At 39.0% G+C, this 24,179-nt stretch overlaps 1 protein-coding gene across 6 annotated transcripts in view; it reads right to left on the bottom strand.

Annotated features, from left to right (window-relative positions):
• LOC116715894 (collagen alpha-1(XVIII) chain-like) overlaps window positions 1-24,167 on the bottom strand; it is a 36,324-nt gene extending 12,157 nt beyond the window's left edge. The window contains exons 1-16 of one of the 6 annotated variants that reach the window (XM_032556607.1): window positions 23,334-24,167; window positions 6,159-6,697; window positions 5,300-5,380; window positions 5,172-5,225; window positions 4,968-5,043; window positions 3,401-3,939; window positions 2,980-3,060; window positions 2,869-2,907; window positions 2,681-2,756; window positions 1,480-1,613; window positions 1,391-1,408; window positions 601-807; window positions 507-533; window positions 362-424; window positions 198-281; window positions 66-116 (exon numbers count right to left, since the gene is read on the bottom strand). In XM_032556607.1, the coding sequence (XP_032412498.1) occupies window positions 66-116; window positions 198-281; window positions 362-424; window positions 507-533; window positions 601-807; window positions 1,391-1,408; window positions 1,480-1,613; window positions 2,681-2,756; window positions 2,869-2,907; window positions 2,980-3,060; window positions 3,401-3,939; window positions 4,968-5,043; window positions 5,172-5,225; window positions 5,300-5,380; window positions 6,159-6,697; window positions 23,334-23,427 (2,163 nt within the window). In that variant the 5' untranslated portion in view covers window positions 23,428-24,167. Of the gene's footprint in view, window positions 1-65; window positions 117-197; window positions 282-361; window positions 425-506; window positions 534-600; window positions 808-1,390; window positions 1,409-1,479; window positions 1,614-2,680; window positions 2,757-2,868; window positions 2,908-2,979; window positions 3,061-3,400; window positions 3,940-4,967; window positions 5,044-5,171; window positions 5,226-5,299; window positions 5,381-6,158; window positions 6,698-13,645; window positions 14,088-23,333 lie in introns of those variants that run through there. The other 5 variants (XM_032556608.1, XM_032556605.1, XM_032556606.1 and 2 more) reach the window with 5 other exon arrangements.
• Between the last annotated feature and the right edge of the window lie 12 nt (window positions 24,168-24,179).

The following is a 24,179-nucleotide window of genomic DNA, read 5'->3' as shown; positions in this document are numbered from 1 at the left end:
ATCACATTTCACAACTGTCACTCTGAGATATTTTTTAACTCTTTTCTTAATGTTGAACAACTTACCCGGAAAGTTTCCAAGTCTGGGAATCCTGAACCCTCCATGTCAACAAATGTCTACAAAAACATTCACTGTGGTTAGAGTTTGTTGTTTTCACAAGTGAAGTAATGGCTAGAAAGGCGGATATTTTCACATACTGGACGATCACCAGTGCCAGGTCCTGGAGGTCCTGGAAGACCTGGGGGACCTCTTGGTCCAGGGGAACCGTTTCCAGATTCACCCTGGAATGATTTGGAGATAACAAATTATTACCGTAAATAGAGACTTCACATGATTAGCATAATGTCTTCATGTATCGCACCTTTTGGCCTTTCATACCAGCCGTTCCTGGAATTCCTGGAATACCCTGCGGTCCAGCAGGACCCTAAAAAAATCATAAAAGTAAAGACGTCAATGGATAAATAATCAGTCAATTCAGTGAAAAGTTCTGCTAAAATGACACTTACAGCTTTTCCATCCTCTCCTGGATCACCCTGAAGGAAAAAGAAATGGTCAGAAAACTAATATTTTTATTTAACCTTTTTAATTTCTCGCACTTACAGGCTGTCCATCAGCCCCTTGAGGTCCTTCAGCCCCTTCCAGCCCTGGTGGCCCGGGTGGCCCAGCTGGACCAGCCAACGGCTGCACAACAGAGCCGTCGCCGAGATTGAAAACCTCGGCTGCAGGTCCTGGAGGACCAGGAGGACCAGGAGGCCCCTGAACGCCACGTTCACCCTTTTTGCCAGGATATCCAAAACCAGTATCACCCTGGAGAGAATAACAGGTAGGCAAGCTTTTAGATGTTTGGTTTTACTTTGCTTAGATCTACATCACTGATGGTCCACTGATCGCTCCCCTTTCACCGTCACAGAACTAATGGTTCTCTTTCTGTTACCAATCAACCCTGATACCTGCCCCCATCCACTCCACCATGCCACCATCCTCTTCTCTAAACCTTCACTTTGAAAATTACATTAAGCCATCCACCGTTAGGACCTCTACTTCCTATAACCTCACTGTTCAATCTCTCTTCATACATGCTTTCCTTATTGTTTCACATCTATTTGGAAGATGTTTACACCATCTATAAAATATTTAACAGAAAATGCAGGTTGGGATGCTGAAATCTGGACACAATGCTGCAAAGCTCAAAAGTGTAGATAAGGAAGACTGTAGACGTTAGCTGTAGTGCTAAGACGGTTTCCGTTGTGAGTATTGATGGACATGAAGGCCTATTTGAAGTTTTAACTATTAAAATACCATTTTTAGGATGTATTTGCAAATTCCATCTATTTACGGTGACTGTGTAAGAATCCACTACCCCAAAATCAAATAAGTGCAGTTCACATACCTTTTTACCCTTTTCTCCCTAGAAGGAAAGAGAAAACTGGTTATTTGTGTCAGATGTTAATGTTAACTCAGAAATGAGAGATTTCTTACTTTGTCGCCATGCTCTCTACCCTGAGAGGAAAAACTTGAGCCTGAGCTGCTGCCTGAATCCCCCTTTGGCCCTGCAAGACCTCGGTCCCCTTTCAAGCCTTTCTCTCCTCTGTCGCCCTTCTCACCTTTGCCTCCTAAGAAGAGCAACAATTTAGCCTGTTTAGGATTAACAAATGTAAAAGGCAATGCTTTTTTTTTATCAAATTGTTTCAAATGAAACCCTGAACCTTGAAAATCTCATCTCCAAAAAATATTTTTCACTTAAGATAATAGCTAATTAACTAATCAAGGTATCAACTTACAAAGCTAGCAGCTAGCAAAGTTAGCAGTGAATGATGCTAAATGCTAATTAGGCTAGCCTTTTAACAAGCTAACAACTTTATAAAGTTGATCTCTACTCAATCTAACAGCTGCACCATCTTACTGCTAAAACATTTTATTATTCATGCTAATAACTAGGAAAGCTGGAATCTATATAGCTAAATCAACAGCTAACTGGTCTAAAAGCTAAATAAGCTAACTAAAGCTAACATGTTACCAAAACTAACCATAACTCAAGCTAAGAATCAAGAATGCTAACCTTTTCACATGCTAAATCTACCAAGGCTGACTATAAGCCATGAGCTAATAGCGCTAGCAGCTAATAAAGCTAACTAGCTACTTAAGCTAACAGCAATTTAAAGGCGGAATAATCCACAAAATACATAGATGCACTAAAATGGTTTCAGATCATCAAACAAGTTTTAAAATCCCAAAATGCAATGCATGATGCCCCAATTTGAAGACATTTAAGGCAAGAAATAGTTATTAATATAATTTGTCCAGAAAGGCTTACAAAGACATTTCTAAGGCTTTGAGATGCAAGTGAACAGCAGTGAGAATTATTGTCTACTAATGGTGAAAATATGAAACATAAAACAACCTTCCCAGAGTGGCCGACCTACAAAAATTACCTGCATATCTATTTTACACAGTACACAAAGACAGAAAAAGCAATTAAATATTTTTCATTCAGAAAACTATTAACAACCAAGCATTGGTGCAATGCAAAAGGGATAAACACCACACTTGACAACCCAGAGTCAAAATGCGCTAAGCTAACTTTTAAACACAGAAGTCGACCTTTTCAGCTCTGTGGCTTGTTCAAACCGTTCAACAACTTGGAAAAAGTATTTCCAAGTTGAGTTTTCATTCTTTTCACCTGAGGTTCCTCTTCTGGCTCCTTTCTGGGATGAAATTGGGGGTACAGGTACTGGACGGAGGGGTGGAAAAGTGGTCTGAGAAAAACAAAAACAGCGGCAAACTAAAAGTTACTTTCCATTAGATAAAAAACATCAACACAACTATATCAGATAGTTATTATTCCAGCTAAGAAATTTGCAAACCAACCGTCTTAGTGTTTTCTTTCCGACTCCCGTCACCAGAAACCTGACATGAAAAGAAACCTGTCAAACAGATGTGTTTCTTCACTTAAATTAAGATTTTTACTGAAACACTCACTTCATCAGCGTAATCCTCATAATCACAGAAACCCTGAAATGCCTGAGGGTTTCCCACAAGTCTTAGCTCTCCAATCTCACCCTTAAAAGAAACAAATAACTTATAAGTAATGAAGTAAGACAGTAGAAGCATAAATTTGCAAAAAATATAGTTAACCACTAGAACTAAGAAGTAGTTTGAGGCCTGCAGTATGACTTCCTCACTGGTGAGACATTTGAATATTTCAGCTTCTTTTATTTGGTCACTTTATATAAAATATGTCTTCAGGACCAAAGTTCTGCCTTCTAAGTCCAAAAACCAACATTTTCCATCAATGAATATAGTTTTTAACTGGTTGCTGGCTCTGGATTTGCATCCAAGAATATTAAAGAAGATAAAACCTGTGGTACCAAGGCAATTGTAAGAGTTACTTATTTATTACCTCAAACTTGTCTGGATCAGCTCTTCCTGCTTGACCCACAAAGATCATGCTTCCAGCATCCAGGTCCATCGGATCAGGCGAGCGCTCAAACCTCACGACTTCTGGATCCCTGTCACATTCTGAGTAAAAACTGACCTGTTCGCCATTCACAGACAGAGCAAAAACTTTCCAATAGATATCAAGCAATGGAATGTCAAAGCTGGCCGCCTCATACGAAGACTCAGAATCGGGTTCAGTGTAGAAGAACTGGATCTTTTGACGACCAGACTGCGGTGTGCTGAGCTTCACACCGATGTACATGAATTTCTGGGCGCTGTCTGTGATGGAGAAGAGGACGGATGCAGCAGGAGTGGAAGCGCTGAGGTGGAAAATGATGGTGAAGTCCCTGTAGAATGGACTGGGGACAAAGTTCTGGGCCCGTTGTCCTGATGACGATGCTGAGGTAAACCTGTAGGCAGTTCCTCCGCCCCTTGTAACTTTAGCGATTGAATCCGGTGGAGGATCTCCAATCAGCTGGTGCAAAACGACACTGCTTTTTTCTGCAAGAGAGACCGAGACAGAGAATAAAACAAGAGGATATAATGTGGACCAGATGAACAAAAAGTTGCTGGTAATCCAGTTCCCACAGACTGTAACAGGCCAAAAATAAACAACCAGCACATTTGAGAGCAATAATTACATTTTCATACACCAACAATCTCAAGGGGGAACAAGTTTTGGCCTTTGGCTGATTCTTGAAAGATGTGGGGTTTACCCCAGGGTATACATGATGTCAGTGTTATGTTTCTGTGGAAATAATTTAGCAGTAAATTACAACCCTAACAAAGGCCATTTAATGGGAAATTGCAATCTAGCATGTCTGCAACCTTTATTTCTGTATGTTTTGGCTAGACTATAACTTGAGGTGGGAAGAAATTGTCTAATAAATCTAATGTGCAATAAACACATTGAATGTAATTTCTTAAGGCTGATTCAACTCCTGGAGAGGGGCCCACTTTGGTTATGCAGTAAGGATTATCTTCTTATGGATTGCTTAAAGCTGGTGTTTTTGGTCAGTGGTTGTTTTCACTTACTTTAATGCATGTAATGCAGAATCAATGAATAAAAATAGACTAATCTGAGGTATCTAAGATCTCAGCGGGAGATAGAGGGATTGTAGTCTAATGGTGAAAGAGAGCTGAACCAAATAGCAAAGCTGTTGGTTTATCATTCCATATCCTCGTCTTGTCAGAATATGGAACACAACCCAGAGTAAATATCAACCAAATTAACTTTTAAATATAAGAAGGATGTTTATGTGGGCCTTGCCAACCTTGTGCCTTATGAGTCATATTTAATGCTCCAGTTGCAGATTAAAATGGACAGAATTGGCCTTTGGGGTAAAACTCCATACTCTGTTCCAGACAATTAGTGTCAAGTACATATTTTAGCTGACTAGACTTTGACGCAGCATTACTAATCTTTGGCAGAGGCTTCTGGATGCTGAGGTATCACTTCTGTTTCACTTCTCCAAGTTGTTCTATAACTTTTGACTGTATTTCTTGATTTAGTTTAGATTTTGTTTCACCTGAGGTTTTGATTCCAGCTCCTTTTTGGTGTGAAATCGTGGGCTTGGAGACTGAATGGAGGGATGTAGAAGAGACCTGAGGGGGCAAAAGTGTGAAACTGAGATTTATTTTATGTTAAATATAAATATGCACAAAATCCTCAACACAGCTAAAACATCTATGTTTATTCTAACAGGACAATCTAAAGAAGTCTACAAACCTACCGTCTTTCCTGTTTGCTTCCTATCAGCCTTTCTGTTGCCATCATCTCCAGAACTCTGAGACATGACAAGGAATGTGTTAAACTAATGTTTTGATTCGCTTTAATTGAGATGATTACAGAAAAACTCACTTCATCTGCGTAATCATCATCGTCACAGAAGTCCTGAAATGCCTGAGGGTCTCCGACGAGTCTTAGCTCTCTAATTTCACCCTGTAAGGACACAAACAACTTGTAAGCAATCAAGTATGATAAAGAACCATGAATAGTTAAATTTATGAAGAGAGGGACTCTTGACAGAGCACGGGAACGGGAGACAGAGGCAAAAAACGTGGACTCTCTTGTTGGAAAACTGTGGATTATGGGACAAGGTGGATCCAACCTTCATCAGCACTCTTATGTGCTGATGTGAACACTGGTTTTGAGAGTGCTACGGAGATGTTGAGCAGACCCTGTTGCTTTAGCTCCAAGCATTAAGTAGTGTCCTTATGCTTGGGGAAGTCCTCTGAAAAGATGGGACGTAGACTGTGGTCCTCTAAGAAGATGACAAGAGGGTTCTGGTGCAATAGAGAAGGCACCGACCAGATTCTTCTGACCGGTAGTTGAGGTTTCTGTCAGGCCTGTAGCACAGAAGTGGAGGCATCTCAACGAAAACGCCATCTTCTGTGGCCCTATTGCAGGCTATAGGGGATAACATCCTCTGGAAGCTCTTTGAACCAACTCCAGGTGAATCCAACACCAGCTTAAACCCACCAGTCCAGTTCTGCAGGATCCCTATGGGACTGTGTGCTTGGCCCACAATTTGGCTGGATTCTTCTGTCAAGAAGTGTGTGGTTGACACACACTAGAGAATGGCAATTAAAGGTTCAATAAAAAAGAAATCTTACAGAACTAGAAAGAAAGTGAACATGACGTGGAGTACTGACAGAGTAAGGCTTGACTAAGTAGATAAAACCTACTTAGACAATTGTAAGAGTTACTTATTTATTACCTCAAACTTGTCTGGATCAGCTCTTCCTGCTTGACCCACAAAGATCATGCTTCCAGGATCCAGGTCCATCGGATCAGGCGAGCGCTCAAACCTCACCACTTCTGGATCCCTGTCACATTCTGAGTAAAAACTGACCTGTTCGCCATTCACAGACAGAGCAAAAACTTTCCAATAGATATAAAGCATTGGAACGTCAAAGCTGGCCGCCTCATACGAAGACTCAGAATCGGGTTCAGTGTAGAAGAACTGGATCTTTTGACGACCAGACTGCGGTGTGCTGAGCTTCACACCGATGTACATGAATTTCTGGGCGCTGTCTGTGATGGAGAAGAGGACGGATGCAGCAGGAGTGGAAGCACTGAGGTGGAAAATGATGGTGAAGTCCCTGTAGAATGGACTGGGGACAAAGTTCTGGGCCCGTTGTCCTGATGACGATGCTGAGGTAAACCTGTAGGCAGTTCCTCCGCCCCTTGTAACTTTAGCGATTGAATCCGGTGGAGGCTCTCCAATCAGCTGGTGCAAAACGACACTGCTTTTTTCTGCAAGAGAGACCGAGACAGAGAATAAAATTAAACCTTTGAAACATTTCTAAACCTAAAATAAAATCCTCCTGGTGTTTAACACCAATTCTAAGGTGCCAGAGACCTACAAGTTTGCTCCAACACAACTGATTCAAAGAGTTGCATAAACCTATCCAACATGTCTTCAAATTCTGCAGTCTTGTGAATAACCCACTGATTAAAATGTGTCGAATCAGAACGAGGGACAACTCTAACAAACAGTCTAATTACTAATTAGGAAATCTTATGTTGGGGTTTTAAAACAAAACCAGGCACAAGCTGCTGCAAAGATAGCTAAAAATCAAATGGAGCAATGAGCACCGGAGGAAAAACAAATAAAGCTGAAGGTTAAAAAGAAACCTGAAATTTCAACTAGCAGAGTCCTTGAGCAATACATCTGAGACATTTAGATACAGAAACACAAGACACAGAGTTATGAGCTACATTTATGAGACAGAATGGGCCCTATGAACAAAAACCTGATAATCCAGCTCCCATAGACTGAAATATGCTAAAAATGAAGAAGTAACAGCTTTGAGAGCAATAACACATTCTGATACACCAACAATCACAAGGGGAAACAAATTTTGGCCTTGTGCAGATTCATGGGAGACATTGAGTTTTCCCAAGTTGATGTGGGATGTCAGTGTCTTTGAAGCAGCATTACTTACTGAAGGAACTATATACAATCTTTCAGGTCTGGAAAAGCTTTTTGACGTCTTTGGAGAGTGTTGATAAGGAAAACAATGTTTGGTTTCGCTCCTGGACTAGTTACCTGGATAGATTCCAACAGAAGCGGTACAAGGATTTTACCCTTAAGCAGATGGGACACTACAATATTTCCATGACAAACTAAACTGTAAAAAACACCCATGATAATTAGCTACTTAAAAGAGCTCTAAGTTGTTTCCTCTTAATTTAGATGTAAATTTAAAGAAAGCAGCTTTAAACCTTCCCAAGGAGATGCCAATGTAACAATCTTTTATTGCAAAACCGTGCAGCTTTATTATTGTTTTCTTGTGTTTAGCTTAGCGTGGACCTTTGTAGGATTTTGATCCAGCTGAATCTGGGGTGGGACAGGGTGGTCTTCTTCCCACTGAGGGCACCTGCTATCAGTTCATCTCCCATGAATGCAGCTGCTGCAGCTGTTGCAGCTCATGTGTGTAGAGAAAGTTCACTTCAGCAGGGTAACTTGCTTTTAATTGAGACCCTCCAGTTCTGCTCTAATTGGATAAATGTCCCCATCTGGAAGTTGTTTAAACCAACCACAGTTTCTCCACAAACATAAACCAGAAGTAATCAAATGAACCTCCACTGAACAGGAACAATTTCTGCCTAAAAATCAGACATGCAGTTTTAATTTCATTACACTTGCAACCTGTTTCCTGACCTGTAGAGTTATTTAAGGTTTTTCTAAGAAGCTGGCTTCAGAAAACAGATTTATACATCCTACATCCTAGAATCTTACATTTTATTAAATAATCTGAATTATTAGACAGAAACTAGAAGTATTTCCTCTTCACTTTAGTTTATAAACCTTTGAAACATTGGATCGGTTGGTCCAGTGGTATGGTCAAACTTTTCAAGACAGTGAAGATGATGGTGGACCTTTGGAAACACTCCATCCTCAGCAACATTGTTTCTACACTCCTGTTTCCTAAAACATCATTTCTCTGGACCTGATATAGATATTGCCCTGCATAGATTGGACTTCCTGCAACTCAAGTTGTACAACCTTCTACAGAAACCGTTTTTTTTATTCAGTCTGCCCTGTTTCGTTTCATGTCTACAGAGAGAATCATCGAGACTAACCATCCCTCCGTCCAGGACTTGTACATATTTCACATGATTACTGGTGTATCATTTCCAGATATCTCAGAGAAATGCATCACTGGTTTACAAGTTGAAGGAAAAGCCTCTTCCAGCAGTAGTCAGAGGCTCAGATGGACAGATGGGCAAACAGGAGGAGGAAGGAAATGCGTGTCAGATATCCATGGGAAAGTGGACCATGAGGGATGAAGCACAGAGCCCCAAAAGAATAAGGCTGACAGAAAACACTGGTAGAAACATGCCAGAAGGTCATTATGGAGCAAACAGGATTCCTCCAGAGGTTGAAGAGGGCCTCCTATCCTCCCCAGGGGAGACATATAGATTTCCTTGCAGAAATCTATCCAGGCAAAGATTTACTACTTAAACCTTAAATTGTTAAAGATACAAAACATAAATGGCTTCAGAAACACTAGTTAACTTTCTTCTTGACCTAAAATGTCTTCATTGGTAGAAAAAAAAAGAATCATTGTGCGTAATCTTTGTAAGTACTATTTCCAGCCAGGACTGAATTTCACCTAATTGTAAAAGCTGCCTGTCTTATTAGGCCGAACAAACCCAGCAGAGTGATGCTAATCTGACCACATAATGACACACTGTGCTAAATCATACCCTTTATCCTCAAATAACCTGAAACCGAATACTGGCGTTCACACAGTCAGCGAGAGACAAACATTTTCGCTACCCTGCTGCTCAGCTGTAGTTCTGTCCTCTGGAAACCAACCTGTTAACCAACCCACTGATAGGGGTTGGTTAACAGGGGTTACTGTGAAGTCTCATGATTTAAAAATATACTTTTAAGCCAAGAATTTGGTCCCAGCAGAGAAACGAGACGTTGAAGTATGTAATTAATGAAAAAGTTCTCACTGTTTCCAATAGGACAACTCTTTGCCTTCCACTATAATATTATACGACATGCATACATTGCAGAGCAAAAGGCTCAAACTGCTGGAGGGCAAGAGTCCACACTTGAATTAAACAGCTAAACTGCCTCACCAGCATGCAGTCAAGCTCTGCAGAGTTCAACATATGAGGTAATATTAGAGCCAGGTGTGCTGAAGCAGAGCGACATCTAAAAGTTGCAGACGACCGCAACAGTTTGAGACCGCTGGTGTAGAGGAAGGAGCAATCTTTGACCAATCCTCTGATGCTCTTTTCTCTTCAGCTCACCTCACAGGTGAAATTAAGTCTGTAAACTAACATGGGCATTGAAGAAGGTTGATTTTATGCCCTCAAACTCTTGTTTGTGTCAACTTAACTGTACATTTTGAATCACTATCCTGCTGCAAAACCCAACGATGACAGAGCCCATCAGATTTATTTTTTAAAAGTAATTATATTTCAAGAAATATACCAAGACATGTATCGCCAACAATATTCACAAAACCTTTGGAAGGAAAACAATTTGACCACAACATAAATCAGAATGTTAAGATTTCTTTAGGAGCTTGGAAATACTGCAATTTTCCTCCCAGATTATCAGTCACTCATTTAGTATTAAAACAAAACAATAACATAGCCAGGAAGTGACATCATGACCCATTGGTAGCCGACATCAAGCACTAGCCAGTTACAGTTAGCATGACTTTGCCTGATGAAGTTGAAATAAAAGTTTCTCTTAAATAATTTGTTCACAGAATTTTGTTTCTCCAAAAGAAACAATGAACAAACAATATCTAAGCTTTGAAAGTTCAACAAACAAACTAAACAAAGTCATTTTGCAGCATAAATTGTGTCTCTGAAGTTTTCTTTAACATGATTTTAAAATATAATCTCATTCTCATGTCATGTCTTGTATCATTACACCTCCAATAGGTATTCTTACACGTTCCTAGATCTTATCATCATCTTTACAATTACCTTCATTAGTCCTACAAGAAGCAGAAAAGAGGAGAGAATTGGCTTTGGGTGTCTGAGAATATCTTCTGAAACCAGCTTTGTTGAAAAGTGCAGCAGAAACTGTATTCAGGAGTATTTTGGTGCTGCAAGCATGTTCAGGAAATTAGGTTAATTTCTGAAAAATTGGATTTATTACCTCTTTTAAACTCCAGCTCTAAGTAGTCCAAAAATACATGAGGGTAATTTGTAGAGACTTTAAAAAGTATCCAAGTATAAGAAAATGTTTCAGCTGATATCACTTTAAGTTCATAGAGGCCAATTCCAAGCTTCAATAAAACCCTTTTTCAGACAGCATCCCACTATCAGCCTGCTCATCTCCTAATTATCTGCCCAACACTCATTTACTGCAAGTGTTTCTGGTTTCAAAGGGTAGGCGACTGGCTCTGCCCTTTGACCCCTGGCAGAAGCCGCAAACTGTCTTGTGTCACACCAGCAACAAGGCTTCTCTTTTTTCCAACCTCGACATTGTTGCTCTCTCCCAAACCAATGACACAATATATGCAGTCTTCCCCAAGAAAAAAACGATTTCCCACCCACAGCATCCATCAGAAATGTCATCTGCAGCTTCCACCCCTACCCAAAAAAGTTTCTCCCACAGCAATGACCTCACTGACTTTCCCTCTCTGGGATTATGGAAAGGAGCAGATCCCAGTAACTGATTAGAAGTCAGCACAATGAAGAGGAGATATAAACCAGAACAGAAACGGAGGACTGGGATGGGGGAAAACCCGTCTGACTCACTGATACTGAACAAAAAAAAACACAATTTTATTACTGATAATCCAATGAAAATCTAAATTATTGCACAAAAATGATAGAAGAGCCTGAATATGTGCCAAAACAAATTCTGAAGTGCTTTCTAGTGGGTTGCAACAATGTTTTGCTTTCATTCCCTATTTTGATTTTAATAGTTTAAATGCCTAATAGCCCTTAATATGCATTAACTCCCACACTGTAGCATCCATGGTCTTCATTAAATCTGCCAGAGTGATTAAATGGTTCTGATCTCCAGGTAACCTGTTCAGATTCTGCGATTTTAGTAACTTTGGTAATCAACTACAGTCGCTGGTTTCTACTGGTTATAAATAGTTATTAGTCAAATTATTAGCTTTGGTCTGGGCCCACCGATAATTAATTCTTACTCGTATTGTTATTAGCCACATTAGCTGATAATAATCATGAATTACGATGTCTGCAGATGACATTGTGATTTTTATGGATCTGGAATAAGAAGGTCAGGAGACATGAGGAGAAAAGAATGAAAGTGGGTGACAGTAACACATAATACATGTGTGAGAACAAACTCCAGGGAGTAAACGGTTTGAAGATGAATGAGTTTAAGTACTCAGGGTCAACTATCCAAAGCAATCGGGAAGTGTCAGGAATGATTTGTGACAAGAGGCTGCAAGAGAAAGCGAAGGTTTACAAGTTGGCAGTGAGACCTGCTATTATATATAGACATATATATCCACGGCTATATATCATTAAGACTGGAGGAGATGGTTTAGTAATTTGAGACAAACTTTGAAGTTGAGGTGGTTTGGGGATGTGCAGAGGACAAATCAAGCAAAAGTTGATAATTAAGAGTGAGAAGGAAAAGAAGAAAACCTGAACTCCTTAATTTCTTCCACATTTTGATCAATTTAAGTTGATTCTTTGCATGTGTTTCAAGTTTAAAACCCATAAAACTATATTGAAGCACAACGCAAAGCAAAGTCCAAAACACCTTCCCTGAGTAAATTCACAAGCCTGTTTGCTTTCTGGAGCAAAATGTTCCAATTAATTTTTGCTTTGCAAGATAGAAAAAGTTGTCTAAATATGAACCTGGAACATCTGTCCATTAAATTTGGGACATTTGTATGAACTGTTCCTATGGGAAAACATACTGACAGTTTTATGGAGCACAGTTCAGAGGTTAACCCTGAAAATTAGCTGACAACCCGGCACTGCTAAGTTTATGAAGACTAAAACACAAAAAGAGGTTTTTTAGCATTACATCCGTTTGGATTTTACAGAAAAGAAGAAAAGCTTTTAAATTATTTCTTTACAATGCGACTTGTTTTAAGCATAAAAGGGGATTTTGTTTATCTTAAGTAACCAGAATCGCAGTAAATAAGACGTCAGGTAACTCAGAAATGTCAAACAGTTTCATACTATTGTACCGTTTCATTTTGTTTCATTCTGTAGGACACAAATCAAAAAACGTGATTTGATTCACTAAACTGCAACCAGCAGCTACATTTATTAATTTATTGATATGCATCGATGCTAAAATAGTAGAAATAATCCTGACAATATGGATAGTTTAGTTTTTTTATTTTATTGCAAATTTTACACAAAAATAGTCGAAGACTTTGGATTTAAGTGACTACCAACTCCGACCTGCAGGTGGCAGTATTTCTTACTTTTACTAGACTGCTGCCTCAGCCTTACTTGATGTTAAGTGATTGATATGGCAAATAAGAAGAAGTTACATTTAAACTCAGGCATAAATATTGTAAAATTCATCACTATTTAATTTTGAGAAAACAGAGAAATCTATTTATTAATATTTAAACAGTTTGTTAATGGGTTTTATCAAGACATTGGCCCAAAATAAAAATGAGTTTGACACCCCTGATTTAAAATATAACATATTAACTTAAGTTGCTTCATGTTGGACACGTCTAGCCAAAACGTGTAAAGACATTTAAAACTACAGACACAAACAACGTTGACCAGATCTGAAATGTATCGGCACTCAGGATACATTTCAATCCACCGGGTTACCTGTCCTGCTACCAACAGCTGCACACCCAGGACTCTCGTACTCCTGCTCTGTTTCCGGCAGGAAGTGACAGTCCACCGGGAGACGCCCGTTTTCCAGGGACGCCCAGCAGCTGTCCTGCATCACGTGGCAGAAGCCGCGACAGGGAAGAGGTGCAGCGGGAACCGGGCACCTGGGTGCCAGCAGGAGGCAGAGGAACCGCTCTGTGTCGCGGTGACACCCCGCCCTCACAAGCCACACCCACTCCCGCAGGACAGCATCCACCTCCTCCACGGAAGTGTGGTTGAAAAAGTTTGGCAGCGAGAAAACGTTTGGCTGTTTGCATATCGGCCAATCAGAGGGGACAGGGAAGCAAGGTGAAGTGGTGTCAACGCCGGACCAAAACCGATCCCCTCCCCCAACCCCCTGCTCCACCCTCGCCCCTCTCAACCTGCCTTTTTCATCTGTACTGTTGGGCTTTGCTGCCTCCACCGTCCCTGTCAGGCCTCCACTGGTAGTCCAGGCGGTTGTAGTTGCATCCCAGTTGTCGACAACCTGACGTATTCCTGTTGCCACTTTAAGGATTTCCTCCCCAACCTGCGATATTTTCCCATCCTCCGTCCCTTCTGTCACCATCACCCCACTGGGAGTGGTGGCTCCTTCTGTGGTTAGGCTTACTGTTGTAGACTGAGGTTGTTTGGAAAACCACCAAGCCTCCAAGCTGCCAGCACAGAGAACCAGGAGAAGTGACCACATCTGGATCCCCGACATGCTGCTGCTGCTGTTTCCCTTCAGCACAGAGCTCCACTGTTTCCCCTGAACGCCACCTGTTAGCCAGACGCTCAGCAGTTCAATCCAGGCTGATCGGGGCTCACTGAGCGTCCGCTGTATGGCAGCTCAAACATAAACCGCTCAGAGACCCTCCCAGTGAACAGGCCAAAGGGGGAGACCTGAGATGTGATGACAGAAAGTTTCCCCAACTCCTCCCTGAATGACTTAACAGCTGGCTCCCACAATCTGCAGAAATAGCTTGAAATATTCAGATTAAATTCATATTTTCAGACCCAAAACTCATTTTGTCGTATTATTCCAGACTGGTACGCAAAGCAGGGCAGAGGAAATGCTTGTGAAAGAAGAGAAATGACTTGTAATAATGTAATCTGACATTTCTGCAATAACGTTTGATATTTCTCCAAATTCTACCTATAAACCTTCGTGTATTTTGTTGGGATTTGATACAAGAGAAGGAAGTTTCTGCAAAAATCTAAAAAGTGTGGCATGTTTTTATATTTTCAACTTGATGCTTTTCAATAAAATCCTCCAAAAACAATTTGGTTTGAAGAGATGGTTTGAACTTCCTCTGGGTTTCTGATCAGGTGTAAAAACAATACCTTGTTGCCATGGTTACACATCACCACTGCACAGCCGCCGATGCCAGAGGGAATAATTGTCCAAACATGCAATGATTCAACCAAAAATATATGCAAATATGCAATGTATTAGTAACATTTTAGGAGTATTCATTTATAAAACAATAATTGTGTGTTTTCTAAGTAAATATGTTTTTTTAAGTATTATTTCTTTAAAAGGAAATGTCTCCTGCCACCAGACTGTGGGAAAAAGCAGGAAAATCCTGTGGAAAAATGAGAGCCGCAGCTGACAAATTAGATGATGCTGTGAGAAAACTCTCCACGTGTTGCGACAGAAAACAAATGAGCTGCAGCCGACGAGAAGTGAATCAAATAGGAGGGCATGGTTCGGCTAAACAGCCCTGACTTGAGCTTCGCTGCTCGTTTTTCCACCAGAACAACGAACGCAGAAGAAGTCCGTTTATGTTCTGGTTGAAATGTGATGAGCAGCACAGCTGGACAGAAACACAGCAGCAGCACAGAGTGATGAATGAGAGGCAGCAGCTGACATCTCACTGTGAAAATCCCCAGACTTCCAGGTTCTCACAGATAAGAGAAGCAGGCATCTTCCTCTTCCTCCTCATCGTCATAGGGTCCATGTCGTCTGCCAAGCGGGACGTCCAGCTGTTCCACATTCCAGCTGCTGGACCTCACACACCCAAAACTGCGTGGCACACTCGTTTATTCAGACAATGTTGCTGTTAGCAGATGTGCTGAACGCTCTCACTGCAAAAACACAAAAGTCATTTTGGTCTCGTTTCTTGACACATTTAAAATAAGTCCAAACTATTTCACAAGTTGCCTTTCAGCAAGAGATAGAGGCTTGTTTTGTTTTAGGTAAATAATTCTTTAATATTGATGAAAAAGAACTTGTTGCATTGCTAGATTATTTCACTTACAACAAGACATTTTTCCCATGATAAAAGTTAATTTATCTGCCAATGGAACTCATCAATACAGTATTAAGTAAGTATTTACTTAAAACAAACCTTTAAGTAAATAATTGCTTAATTATTTACTTAATAAATAAATAAGTAAATTCTGCATTCTGGGTAAATGCAACCTAAACAAACGCACAAGTTTAGCGAGAGAAACGGCTCGTGGAACTTTGCCACAGACAAATAACCACTAAAATCCATTTCTGCTTACATTTTGCAAAGAAGGAAGTTGCGCTGAGTGTCTTCAGAGGTTTTCCTGTTGTTTCCATCAGTGGTTCTCGTTGCAGCGCCCCCACAGGCGAGGAGGGGAACAGGCTTTCAGAGTTTAGTTCATTTGAGTCTGTGCAGAGTGAAAGTGAGCTGCAGCAGCTTAACATGTAACAAATGTTGCTATTTTGGTTGCATATTGAACCGAGTCTACTGGAGTATTAGGTGTGGGAAAACCCTCAAAGCAGTGTTGTCTCTTAATAAGTAAAATGTTAAAAATATAACTTTAATTCGACACTGTGTTTTATTATTGTGGTATTTAGCAATCTAACTGACCTAAAACATGAGAAGTTTGGTTGGATTTTACTTCAGTGTCAAAAGAAAGCTGAAAAAAGCTTTTTATTGTGTGTATTACTGTATCACCCAGAACTGAATATCAACTGAACATGAAGTGACTTAGAGTTTTGCAGCAATTATCTTAATAAGTCACAGCAGCTTCCTGTTTCTCTCGTTTCCCTTCTCATTATTCTCCTCCTGTCTGTGAGGCAGAACAAACACATCAAAAGCTTTAGAAACTAATAAAACAACATCACCATCCATTTCTGTCTGATAACATGATCCCAAATGCTGACTTAACATTCCAGATTTATGACCCGGAACATCATCACCCACCAGTTCTGATCACTGTCTGCTGTTGCTCCAGGCAACTAAGCCATAAAAAGTTCCGCTTTTTACTCTCTGCTGTGTTTTTTCTCCACTATTCGTTGCACAGGAGCAGATGTGTTTCATCAGGAGTGTTTTCTGGTGGACAATAAAACATCTGAGCATGTGAACTGTGTCTGAAACCTGATAACATGAAGCTGATAGAGCTGAGAAACTGCAGCAGGACCTTTAAAATCTTTACATTTAACTTATTAAGTAAGTGTGGAAATGCATAAAACATTATTAATTATAATATGCAAACAGTAATTCATATGAAGTCCAAACTACAAGCAGAAAGCAGGACAAAAAGATTCATATTTTTCACACATGCTGATGCAGCCATACACCACAACAACCAGCAGATGGCAGCAGAGTCTTAGCTCACTGTTAAACTCCATTTATTACTGATTTAATGTCAAAATAAAAGCACTGGATGAACAGAAATCTGATTTTAACATTATAATTTCTATTTGTTATTGAAATTTGGGCAGAAATGTTGGTAGAAATGTAGTATTTGGTGATTATTTTGTTTTTTTCTAACAGTAAAATGATGTGCAGTACTGGTTTGTTGACTCTGCAGCTCCTCCAGAGTTACCATTGGCTGCTTCTCTAATTAATCCCCTCCTTTCCTCGCCTCTCAGTTTAGTCAGGCTTCCATTTGATCCACATGGTGCTTTCCCACTATCAGATAACTGGAATCATCTACAAAGCCAAGCAGGCAAAGTAGAAGAAAGTTTCCCTCAAGGCTACTTTGGCAGAAACTCAGAAATCAGCACCCATAACAATCCTGTAGGATGTTGGCGTGAACAAAAGCAACAAGAGGCTGCAAGACATTTTAATTCCCTCATGCAGCCGCGGGCGCTGCATTCACAGCCGACTGCAGACAGTCAGCCCCTTGTTTGAGCCGCTGAATGAGGGCGTCTGTTTTAGAAAGTGCTCCGTTTTCAGGAAAATAAATTAAAAGCTCTTAATGAAATGAGTGGCAGTGGAAAATGAAAAGTAACTTTGAAGCTTGTTTCGGTGGTTAGAAGTGAAACTATTATCTGAACTCAGCAGCATTTCAGCTGCAGGAGCTTCAGGCAACGTGAGCGTGAGGCCTTGCTGCTGCTGCAGGTTTAAATTCCTGTAGGTCGAGGACTGATTATGACCCCCATGATGTTAACGCTGAGTCATAAAACAGAAAAATTACAGACGAGAGAACGTTTTAGTTCAGAAAGTTCGTTCTGTAGCAAAAAATAGTCATACAGTAAAGAAAATGTGGACTTTCCCCACTGATAAGGGAATAAAGTTAAAATTTAACCAGACAATTCAAAGAGGTTCTGATGCAGGAATATTTTTAATGCATCCATCCTTGAACCTGGACTTGAAGCGCAGCAAGAAATAAAAATGGCGGAACAGAATATCTACCAAGCATTAGGCCCGACTAAATTAAACTTTTCTGTAATGCTGGAGACTCTAAGTGCTTAATAAAATGTATTTAGAGGATTAAAAAGGTGAATTTTGCATGATATGTCATTTTTAAAAGTGTTAAGATACAACAAAACACCATTCTTCTTTTGTAATTTCCGCTAAGCCTTTTTCTTATTGGAGTCCCATCTGGCTCATATCTTTGCCTTCTTATTTATTTACAAACAACAAAACAGAAAACAGTTTGAGAGAGAAATTATCTTCATTATTTTGTAGGTAAATCAGCCAGAATGTACAAAAGCTTTAATTTCACAGGGAATAATAATACTAATCTCTCTGTAACATAGAATTTATTTTATATTTGAAAGTATTTTTTCACTGTTTTACTTCTTTGATTGTTTTAGATTGAAACCACACTCATTTCTAATAATTCTCTAAATATTCTAGATTATATTTTGGTTAGAAGCATGCACCAATTGTGTCAGATTTCAGACAGCTTGAAACATCTGCTAAGTCCAAACATTTAAATCTCTACCCAGGTGTCCCAGCTATTGAATTAAGCTAAATTTAGCATGAAGCCGTATGCTGCATGTGGATTTCTGATGATTAGATCTGAAGGAGCGAAGCAGGTGAGAGCAGAAACCTCAGCCACCATCGTCACGAGTTCTGCAGCTGGAAAAACAACATTCCCCCATTAGCTGAGATCAGAACGGCCAGCGCGGACCTTCACACGGACTGTACATGGAAAGATGAAAGATGTAAAACCAAACATCCTGTCACCCCCTCTGCATGAGGTCACACCTCTGCTGCAACACTTTAACATCTTGCAGCAGGTAGAAAACACCCCCAGCTGCACTGGGGAGACTTTGAAGTTTCACTGGTTGCAGTCTGCAGGGCTAATCAACCGCAGGAGGCAAACGAAGCTGCATGCGAGACACGCTTGGGATAAAAGCTGTAATTACACAAAACTGGGAGTAAACTGCAGATGGGAAAAGTCCCTGAGGTGATGTGGAGCACAAGAGACGCCGCGAGTTTGTTTTAAGAGGCCGAGCTTTCACTATTTAGTCAACCTGTCCAAACGCTGCATACACAAGCATATCTATACATAAACACTACAAGTTAAATCATCTTCTTGAACTTTCCAAATATATATTTTTAACTCAAAAGCAGAAAAAGAGAGAGCTTCAAAACTAAAAGTTTGAGAATCGTTAAGCAAATAATCAATAAATCATTGAGTCGTGATTTATTACTTTTCTCTTTTCTCACAGCTTTTGTTTCAACTTGTCCTTGTTTTTGAAGGACTATTTTGTTCACATAGGATTAATAATTCATTTTATGTGTCATTTTGTTCATTTATTTTGGATAATTAACATATCTCTATAAAGGTTCATTAGAATTTAAAGTTTATTGATTTTTCAAAATGTGTTATTATGTTATTAGCATAATATTACTTGAAAATGGTCTCAGAACAACATTATTGTTTAGCACAATAACTTCTGTTACAATTTCATTGTGACTGCAAATAAAAATTAGTTTTGAAATTAACTTTTTCCTCTTCATTAGAAAAAGGAAGTGATTTGAATAAAAAAAACGTTGTATTGTAGACAACATTTTTTTACAAATGTCTATTCTAAACGTTTTGATCATTTTTAAATATATTTTTAATTAAAATTAGTTTTTGTTTGAATAATAATGAAGCGAATTTACCTCCATCTATACAAATCAATTTATAATTTTTAGGAGAAACAAGAAATAATTTATGTTTACATAGACTAAGTGTTATTGTTCTAGTTTTTACTGCCATACACAGTGAAATAATCTGGCTCTTAATTAAAAAAATAAGTAATACATAAAATTATTAATAGATAATCCAATAAATGTTTTTATACTACTTATTATTAAATCAGTATTTATTGAATCAAACTGATATCAAACTGAATTGTGGTCCAAAGAATCAAAATTAGAATTTAATTGTGAGGTTATTAACTGGAGGTAAGATACTGACTGCTCAAAAGTACTCATCTTTAAATAAACTGAACATTTTTAAAACTTTATACAGCCAATCAAAACGTGGGATCAGATTATATGAGCAAAAAAAGTAAAATGTTAGAGTAAATTTAATTCTTACTACAGAAATGGCTTCATAAATCAGCAAACACTTAAAATAACATTCAGTTTACATAAACATCTAATCTAATCTGGTCAGGATTGTAGGAGGTGATTAACTTTACAGATTAAACCCAAGAAAACATGTCACACATGGATTATAATTCATTCATCTGTAATGCATTTAAAGTTTGTATAACCGATTATTTCCTGTATAACTTCACTCTTTATAGTCTTCGCTTCCTTCGTAAAATCTCCCTTCTCTTTGTTTTCAGCCTTTAAAAGCTCAAAATATTAGCCAAGAACTTTTCTCCTGTAAATCCAAGGCGGAAAATTAGGGCTTCGTGTTCAGGCAGGTAATAGACTCTCCAGTCGGGATAAATAAACTACTATTCTCAGCTCCAATTATCCCACAAACCCCCCTGTATTTTCTTTACACCCTGAATACACACCATGGAGCTTAGAGTTTTATTACTCCCACTTGCGTCTGCTTTAATATATAAGCTCTAATATAACATAAAACATGGCGCTGGGCCACCCAAGAGAAGCATCTTCTGCTCGTTATGAGCTAAAAACTGTAAATCTGGAGTTAAATGGAACAAACGTAAACAAGGAGGATGTAGAGATCCACTCTGTCGACAGAACCAGATGGTAAATGACTGTTTTATGAGGCTTTTTTTTATGACTAGAGGCAAAACATTCCCTTATTTGGAGGATTTTAACAATCATGCTTCCATTTATCTTTTTGCATAGATTATTTACCTTCATAGAAACTTGTAAACTCTGCAAAATCCTGCATTTTTATGCACTGAAATGTTTCTGAGTTGATGTGTGAATTCCTGTAAAGCTTGCAAAGCACTTCTGCATATTGAGAGGCTTTGTCTCGACATGAACGTGTGGGCATGCCTGAATGTCAGCATAATATTTGTGTGTATATATATATATATGTGTGTGTGTGTGTGTGTAGTCTGCAGAAGAGACAAGCTGCCAGGTAAAATTAGGCCATGAAGATGATGAGTGTCTGTTTTACTGGGAGGGTCTGATGAGCCCTGGAGAAAGGAAAATCTGAACTTTTAATTTGATTTAAAAGAGTAAATTCACCTTGCTCTTAAAATTGAAAGCGTAATTCACAGAAAATGTTAATAATGTAACAGAATTACACTGATTCTTCAAGGATTTTTAATTAGTTTAACTTGGTTTTCTTTGAAAAGATCAATAAAATGAAACAGAAAAATGCATTAAAAGAAAAACTGCACCACAAAAAGGCTGAAACTTAATGTAAATATCTGCAAAATAACAAACAAAATGTAAAGGAACAACAATAGTCGGCATAAAATGATCAGAAAAACATCTATGGTGACAAAAATAAAACAAAGAGAGAACTGAATATTTAAAAAAACAACCACAGCAACACATAAAATTGTGCTTAAAACATTAACTACTTCTGGCAAAAGTTGGAAATTAACCACAAAAAGACACAATAGCCACAAAGAAACACAAGAATACATTTTTGGGTGAAAGCTGCAGAGAAACAATGGTCATTAAAAGTTGCCATGTTTAAACTAAAGCAGTGAGTTTTTGCATGTGGGAAAAATCTCTTAGGCTTTGCTGGAACACAATTAGTTGGAACCGCAATGAAATATGTTACAAGCTAAACTATGAAAACCGAGCAAACATGCAATAATTAGCCGAGCAATTGAGCAAAATGTAACAAATGAAACAAATGATGAAGCTTTTCATGTTTTATCAGAACATTACAGAAGTACAGGAAGAGGAAAAAACTTAAGAGAGAAAAGGAGAAGTAGAAATAAAGTTTTGTTGGTGGTGTGTGTGTATCTAATGGATACCAAGGAGACCCTGGAGGCGGGTCGTTTTGGGCAGCAGTTGCCAGGCGATTGGAGAGTTGGCATTGCACTTACCTCTAATTGATGCCACATTGTTCCAAAACAACCACAAATACATTAATGCACATTCACACACACCATGGGGTGGTGAGTTTTCCAATCTGTTGGCTTGTGTCTACCTTGATCCATGATTTTTGTTCATCTGCACCAGTTGCAGTTTTCTGGACGATCTTTAAAAAGCCTGATCTGTTGATTCCGATTTTGGTCGATACCAATTTTTAAAATCTGAAATGTTGCTAAATATAGTAAGAAAGTCGCTGATTTGGCAACAGAGTTAACTTTAAACATGCAACATGAACTGGGAGGTGGATGAGATCTTGGAGGAAGATCAGCTTCACCTGTACACATCAGCCGATCACCAATTACTAAAAAATGTAGGAAATCATCCAATCGATAAATCGGTGCACCCCTACTTTCCTGCAACGGATGCAGGTGCATCTGAGGTGCGTTTAAAGTTTATATACAACCGATTCTATCTTGTATAATGTTGCAGTTTAAATGTGGCGCTAAAGTCGCATAAAAACAAAAACAAACTCAAAAACAGCTTCTTCCCAAAAGCAATTAACACCCCGAACGCTCACATGCACTAATTATATGATGGTTATGTCTGTATGTGTATAGAAATTTAACTGATTAATATTGTAAATATCACCATATTTATGCTTATAATGTATATATTTCCTACATTGTTTGCACTGTTGGGCATGTGCACAGTGACAAACATTAAATTCATAGTTTAATAAATTTATTTTGGGGTGACTAGGGTTTGGGGGTTCCAATCTTCTTTCTAAATTTAATCTGAAGAGTTTTGTCAGGCAGGATCAGGCAAAAAACAGGATATTAAATATACCTACATGAAAAGTATGCAAAGAAATGACACTTTAAGATTATTTTCTGGCAGCTACACGTTCATATGCAACAAAAACTGAAGGCAGATAGAAAATGGAGATAAATGTGCCCAAGGAAATATCAATCCATAAAAGGCACACAAACACAAAGAGACGCAAAACGACCATATAAAGATATGAATTCCCATCTTAAATGGATCCTGTAACCAGAGAAAAGCCTCCAAAAACTCCAAATAGATAAAAACCTGCCACATAAAGACAAAACAAGGACCCAAAGTGATGCAAAATAAAAACAATAGAGGCTAAAATCAGCAGAGCCAGTCAGTGTTCGATGTGATGCGCCCAGGTAACATCCAACTCAAACACAGCAGGCAGCGTCTCTGACAGCTGAGGAGAAGATTTGCCCTCAACTCCCAAAAAGCAAGTCTGGACACTTTCATCAAGCTCAGACACATTCCTGCTAGGAAAGCTTCTCTTTGCATCCATGAAACTTATTAGAAAAGAAGCCCAACACATTCCTTTTAATAAGATTTCCTCAATATTTTAGCACCTTCCTCACAATTTCAATGCATTTGTAGGATTTCGATGATTAGTTGGCTAAAGTTTCCTAAAATCCTCTTACCTCCGTGCTGAGATTTTATCTGTGCCACCAGCAGCAGCAGCACACAGATGCAGGTCTGCCAGCTCGCAATCAACCACCTGCTGCGTCCAGACATCCTGAGTCCTTCACAGAAAAACCCCCAAATAAAATCCTCTCAGATGTTTGGAGGGTCACTTCTCATCTCAGCCGCAGGAAGCAGAGAAATAAACAGCAGAAAATCCTCCTGCTAACCAGCGCAGGGTCTGCGCGCCTTTACGCACAGCGCTGAGCAGGAGACACGCCGCTCTGAACGCTACACTTCCTGTGGAGGTTTTCAAATTAAAGGTTTTTCTAATCAAGAAAAACCTTGATCAGAAAGGGGTTTTTGTAATCTAAATTACTAAACTTTGCAATGTCTGCAAACTATGCATAAAATGTATGTAAAAACGTGTGTCAGCCTTTAGAGGTCTGATCAAACTCAACTGAATGACTCTTAAAGGGACGCTAGAGAAATTAGAGATATTTACTTTCCTTGAGGTCAAACGTTTACAAAAACAAGATACAATTACTAAAAAAACAATAAGAAATGACAAGACCAGTTTGAAAAATGAAAACTAAAATGTTGTCTAATAAAAAAAGAATTATTGTTGCGATGACATTTTTAAACTACACACAGAGATGTTTTTAATCATTTCTGGAACTTTTACACTTCTATAACGTTTTGGTCATTTTCACATGAAAATACAGTTGATGACCATTAGATTTTAAAGTACTGAATATCCATCCATCCATTTTCTAACACCTTTGTCCCTTAGAGGGGTCAGGAGGTGCTGGTGTCTCTCCAGCTAACGTTCCTGGTGACAGGCGGAGTCACCTGGACAGGTCGCC

The sequence above is a fragment of the Xiphophorus hellerii genome, chromosome 24 (assembly GCF_003331165.1).
Source record: "Xiphophorus hellerii strain 12219 chromosome 24, Xiphophorus_hellerii-4.1, whole genome shotgun sequence".
NCBI classification, from domain to species: Eukaryota; Metazoa; Chordata; class Actinopteri; order Cyprinodontiformes; family Poeciliidae; genus Xiphophorus; species Xiphophorus hellerii.
This window is presented reverse-complemented; position numbering and strand designations above follow the sequence as displayed.